At 45.2% G+C, this 6,000-nt stretch overlaps 1 protein-coding gene across 22 annotated transcripts in view; it reads left to right on the forward strand.

Moving 5' to 3' along the window:
* EPB41L1 (erythrocyte membrane protein band 4.1 like 1) overlaps nt 1-5,675 on the forward strand; it is a 144,236-nt gene extending 138,561 nt beyond the window's left edge. For all 22 annotated transcript variants that reach the window (XM_036902398.2, XM_036902413.2, XM_036902410.2 and 19 more), the window contains one exon: nt 4,667-5,675. In XM_036902398.2, the coding sequence (XP_036758293.2) occupies nt 4,667-4,675 (9 nt within the window). In that variant the 3' untranslated portion in view covers nt 4,676-5,675. The remainder of the gene's footprint in view (nt 1-4,666) is intronic.
* The last annotated feature ends 325 nt before the right edge of the window (nt 5,676-6,000 follow it).

Raw genomic sequence — 6,000 nt, forward strand, 5'->3', positions numbered from 1 at the left:
CAGCCGTGTCGGGGGAGGGGTTCTCCTAGTCCCTCTGGACATTTACTGAGTTTTATCAGACCTGTAAAACAAAACCTCACAGACACTGAGTTGAGTGGTACATACTGTACAATTCCATTCATAGGAAGTTTAAAAAACAGGCAAAACTAATCAGTGATGCAAAATGTCAGAGTAGAGGTCACTTCTGAGATGTGATATTGGGAGGGAAGAGGCACAAGGGAGACTTTCAGGGCGCTGAGAATGTCAGCTTCCTGAACTGGGTGGGTTGCACAGGCATGCACACATACAAAAATGTGCTAAACTCTACACTTAGGTTCGTGCACATTATACCTTTCACATGTTGCACAATGAAAAGAAAAATCTGTTTCAAAGACCCCTTCAAACAGCTCGTCTCCTTTTTTGCCCTCTTCCTAATGAATGAACCCAGTGTTTTTTAGAAAGATACAAGAATGTTTTTTTCTCCTTCAATGACCACCCACTTTGTGTCAGAACAAAAAGCACTGAAACATTTTCCTGCCACTTGGAAAGACAGACAAACCCTGATCTAGACTGTGCTGTCCAATAGGACTTCCTGCAATGATGAAAATGTTTTCTCTGTGTACACCATGTGGGGGCTGCTAGCCACACAGGGCTGTTGAGCACTTGAAATTGGCTAATCAGAAATGAGATGTGCTTTAAGGGTAAAATATATATACAGGATTTTGAGGATTTAATATGAAAAAGAGAAGGTAAAATAACCCAATAATGTTTGATTACATGTTGAAATGATAATATTTGGAAATTTGGTTTAGTGAAATATATTTAAATTAATTTCACTTGTTCTCACTGTTTTTGGTATCTTTGAAATTTAGAATTTTAGTTTAGAAATTAAACTTTTCTATCTAGAAAATTTGAGCAAGTAGGAATATCTAGAAAATTGAGAGAATATTATCCAGAAAATTTCAAATTCCTTATGTGATTCACATTCTATTTCCATTGGACAGTGCTGGTCTGGAAGGAAGTATAAGCTGGTCACAGGCAGAGCGGTACCTGCCAGCCTTCCTCGACTCATGATAATTGTCACTCCTGTCCTCTCAGTTGTCCAATTCTTTAACTTTTTGTTGCCTAGATCTCAGAGTAGTAGAGTATAGGTCACTTGCAAGCTGGTACTGAGCTGGCAGTGTCACCAGGGAATACAGGTACTAGAGAACCATTGTGGGAAAGTCTGATTTAGAAGAGTTGGGCTAGGACCTAGGATCTTATTTATGCCTTGGCCCTTAGGAAGTCCATGTGTAGCCAGGAGTAGGAGCCACTGGTGAAGAGAACTTTGTGCAGGGAATGCAGTGAGCCAGCTCCAGTCCCAGCCACTCCACTGACCGGGTGTGTGACCACGGGTCAGTTTCTTCCCTCATGGGGACTCAAGTTTCTTCATTTGCAGAATGAAGCGATGCGGCAAGCCCCCTTCCAGTTATAGTCTGCTGGCTGTTTATTTGCTCTCCTACAGTGTCGTGTGTTTGTGATATCTTCTTCTTTCCCTCACTCTTCCTCTGCCAGGGGCATTCCCAGCCAGTCCCCCAAGCTCCTCCCTCCCCATTCTCCCCAGCCACTAGGAGCTTTTGTCCCAGCGCCCACATCCTGCCCACTCCACCACCATGCCGTCTTTCCCGTCTGCCCACCTCACTGCTCCTTGGCTGCCTCATTCCTCCTCCTCACCCCACTTTAGTTCTTTCTCTGCCATTGTCCCACGCACCACCATTCTCCTCTCTCTTTTGGATGCTTGTGTAAAGGTCACCTTATTTACGTTGCCCTGGAGAGAAAGAAGCTTCTCCAATGCGCTTTCCACCCACATGCTTTACCATTAGTTATTGCCAAGTTGGAACCACCCCTGACTCTTACTCTAGTCAGAATCACTAATTCTGGGGGAGAGGTCTTCTCTGAATTAGAAAACTCCTTTTTGAAGTGCTTAAACATGCTGGTTCAATGGGTGGATGCATCTTAGTACCCCAAGGAAATGCCCTGGAGTCCTGCAGACCTGAATTTGAATCTCGGCCTGCCTGTTATTAACTGCATGACACTGAGCAGGTTATCTCAGCTATGTTTCCTCATCAGCCAAATGATGATGATAATCATAGGAACAACAATTGCCATGATTTATGGAGTGTTTACATTGCTCCAGGCATCTATGCATTCGGTATAAGTATTGTCATCTGCTCATTCATTTTACAAATGAGGAAACTGAGGCTCTGAGACCTTAGGTGACTCACTCACAGTCATGGAACTGAGAACATGATGAATTGATTAGAAAGTCAAACCTCATCTGTTAGACTCCAGAGCTACCCTATGGTCTTAGCCTCCTTACCAGATTGACTTTTCATGGCATCTGTCTCATAGGGTTATTGAGATCATACAGATACAGTAGTTAGAACAGTGCCTGGCTCATAGTAAGTGCTCAATAAAAGTTAATTATAACTGTTATTACTATTAAATCAAAGTAGGCTAATGAAATTTTGAACTCTGCTGTAATAAACCAAGAATAATAAATTATACTGTGGTATTGTTTAGATGTCCCTGGTACTAGTGTTACAGGCTTTTAAAGATATCCCACATACCCAAAATCATATTTAAATGACCTATAGGGTTGGCACTTAAAGTGCAGCCTGCAGCTATTGAAAAAAAAAAATCCTCAGGAAGTGGCAGAATTGGGTGGAAAGAACACACCCAGGCTTTGGAGCCAGGAACTCCTTGCTAGCGGTGTGCCCAGAGGAACCTCCCTGAGTCTCAGTTTTCCCATCTACAAAATGAAGTTAATGTATAACTTGGAGCTGCTGTAATCCTTAAGCATCTGTGAGTGTCTTCATTTGAACTGCTGTAACAGAATCTTACAGATTGGGTGGCTTAAACAGCACACATTCCTTACCCACTGTTATTGGCGCTGGGAAGTCCAAGATTGCGGTGCTGGCCAGTTTCATTCCTGGTGAGAGCCCTCTTCCTGGTTTGCAGACAGCCATCTTCTCTCTCTTTCCTCATGTGGTGGAGAGCAGAGGGATCATCTCTCTCATGTGTCTTCTTACAAGGGCACTAATCCCATTTGTGAGGGCTCCACCCTTATGACCTAATTACCTCCCAAAGTCCCCACCTTCAGGTGTCTCACATGGAGGATTAAGGCTTCAACACATGAATTTTGTAGGGACACAAATATTCAGTCCCAAGCAGTCACATACTAGCGCAGTGTCTCGGGTACAGATGGTGCTCTGCCATGTGACCCTGCTTCCTTGTCCCTCCGGGTTTTGCCATGTTTAGGGATTGATGAGAGCCCTGAGTAACTCACACCGTAAACTTCTGCCACCAGCGTGTGCACAAGGCCCTGTTTCCACGTGGGTTTCCATTTTGTTGGTCTTAATCTTCTTTCCCTCCCAGATCCTCCAGAAACACCTGCCCCTACTCCAGTTGACTCTTGGCCTTCCTTCTGGAAGTTCTGCCTCTTTGAAGTTCTTGCTGTGAGTGTGGAAAGTGCACCCATCTCACAGCCTTTTCTCCTCTCTCCATACAACTCACAGGCCAGATATGTGGCTCCTGCTCTATCCTCTCCCACCTGCCCACATCCTTCATGTAGGACCTGTCTCCCAAACACTGCCAGTGAGAGGGTGGCATCCACCCAGCTTCCTAGAGCTTTCTTACCTTCAAAAATTTACAGCCTGTTTCTCAGTTCTGCCACCAGCTCACTAAGTCATTCAGCCCTCTGGGTCTTTTTTCTCTTCTGTCAAATGAGCCAAGAAGAATGTTGTTTATATGACTCCATTAGCAAGAGTAGTGAAGGGCAGGAATGATTCCACCTGTTAAATGGTTTTGGGTAGTTGCTATGTGCCAGGCACAGTGTTGGGCACTGGAAAGACAAGGATAAGTAAAGAGCCATTGCCTCAAGGAGCCCAGAATAGTGTGTGGTTAAAGTAGCAACAACAATAGTAATAATAATAACAGCCAGTATTTATTCAGTACTTAACCATATGCTGACCCTTGTTTTGAATTCTCCCAACAACTGCATGAGGCAGGACCCATTGTATAGCAGAGCAACTGAGGTCTAAAGAGGTTGAGAAGCCCACCTGAGCTTACAGGGCTGGTAGGCTGTGGAATGGGGTTTGAATTCAGGTAGTCTCATTGCAGAGCCCATGTCCGTAACCACTACATTTTGGAGTCAAACCCAAGTTAGAATCCAGGCTCCAGTCCCTTAAAGTAAGCACTGCACTCTGGGATTTAATCCCCAGGCACACAGAGGCCCACAGAGCTCAGCAAGGAAAAGCAAAGAAGGTCTACAATCCTGACTAAACATTTCTTAGAGCTGAGAGGAGACAGGAAGAAAAAGTGAAGTGAGCGTGATCTCAGCTTCTCAGTGTTAAAGGGGACTTGGACAAAGTTTCAGTTCTAAGTGGAAGATTCCACCCCTAGAAACAAACAAGCAAACACACATGGGCTTTGGAGTCAGACAGGTGTAGGTTTAGTTCTCAGCTGCCACTTACAAGCTGTGTGGCCTTGGACAAGTCACTGTACCTTCCTGGCCCGTGATAAAGGGCACACAGTGAAGGCAGACAAAACACACTCTTGTCATGTAAAGATGTGCGACCAAAAGTCACCACCTTTTCTGGTTCTTCTCCTTCCTCTCGTTCCCTTCTCCCTGTGCCTCTGGCTGTAGGAATCCTGACCTCTGTGAAGAGATGCTGGCGTTTCTGGTCCAACCCAAGCCAGAGAACCGTTAAGAAGGGGCCTTCATTCTGGATTCTCCAATGCAACACCGATGTCCCAGCTGCGACGTACTGTCACTGATGAGAGACTGGGAAGGGAAAAGCATATATATATAGAGATATATAGATATAGCTATATACACAGGCAACACCGCGTCCTCGCACTGCTGCTGGGGCTGGCCGAGCAGTTGGCCAATGGTGACAGCCAACACCTGAATACATTTCTTTTGCAGACAAATTGAAGAATTGGCAGGATTTTTCAGAGAAAAAAAATCATAACAACAATAATCCCTCATTCCCCACTTCGAAGCCCTGCGGAATGACAAAGGCAAGCAAGACCACAATGATTGTAGAAGTACAGATCACCCCTGGTTCTGCACATTACATTGAGTGGGCAACCATTCCATTTGTTCTCCAGCGTCAGTTGCCCACTCGAATGCAAAGGAAAACACTTTTGCAGCAAAGCAGGAGAAGTCGCAGCAGCAAGACACGTACCGTCAACCATTTTTCGAGAAAGAAAGAAAAGTCCCCACTTGGAAAGGAAGAGGAGGAACACTGGATTATAATTTTCTGGGTCTTGACACTGGGCTGCAAAATCCGCCTTCCTTTCTTCTGCCTTCTTGCCCCGTTGACTCACACGTCTTGTCATTTTCTGTCTCGGCTCACTCCTCCCCTCCCCACACCCCAGGCCCCACACCGTCTGTGTCCTCGTCCTGCCGAGGGCCACTGCAGATGACTCTCACTTGAAACGACAAAAAAAAAAAAAAAATGGAAGAACAGAAAACCAAGCCACAGGAAGGAAAGTAGACATTGTACGTTTATGGGTTCTCATTATGAAGGTACAGCTTGTAGGAGATTTGTATGGATGTGCTTTTAAGTTATGTATATTACATATAATGGGAAACAAATATTAAAATAAACAGTGCTGGTAAGTATAAAGCTGACATTGTAAAATTATAATTATCTGACTGTGATTGATGTATCCCCAAGGTTCTTAGATCTCACTGTACCAGCCCAGCCAGGGAGGCCTGGACTCTGGCTGTGACTTGCTCAAAGTAGAAGCTAATGGTTCAGTGTAGTGATGCAGTGTGTGGTGTTTGTAAGTGGTTAACTGGTGGGGAGGGGCGAGGTCCTCAGATGGAGGGGCAGGGGTTTAGCAAGGAAGCAACACAGATGTAGTCCAAGATGCCTTCTTCCCCTGGGTAGTAGAGACCAGAGGTCTGTGCTCAGGTGTGGGGTCCAGAGTTAGGGTTCTGCTACAGAGGTCCCCTGGCTCAGTCCCCCT

The sequence above is a fragment of the Manis pentadactyla genome, chromosome 5 (genome assembly GCF_030020395.1).
Source record: "Manis pentadactyla isolate mManPen7 chromosome 5, mManPen7.hap1, whole genome shotgun sequence".
NCBI classification, from domain to species: Eukaryota; Metazoa; Chordata; class Mammalia; order Pholidota; family Manidae; genus Manis; species Manis pentadactyla.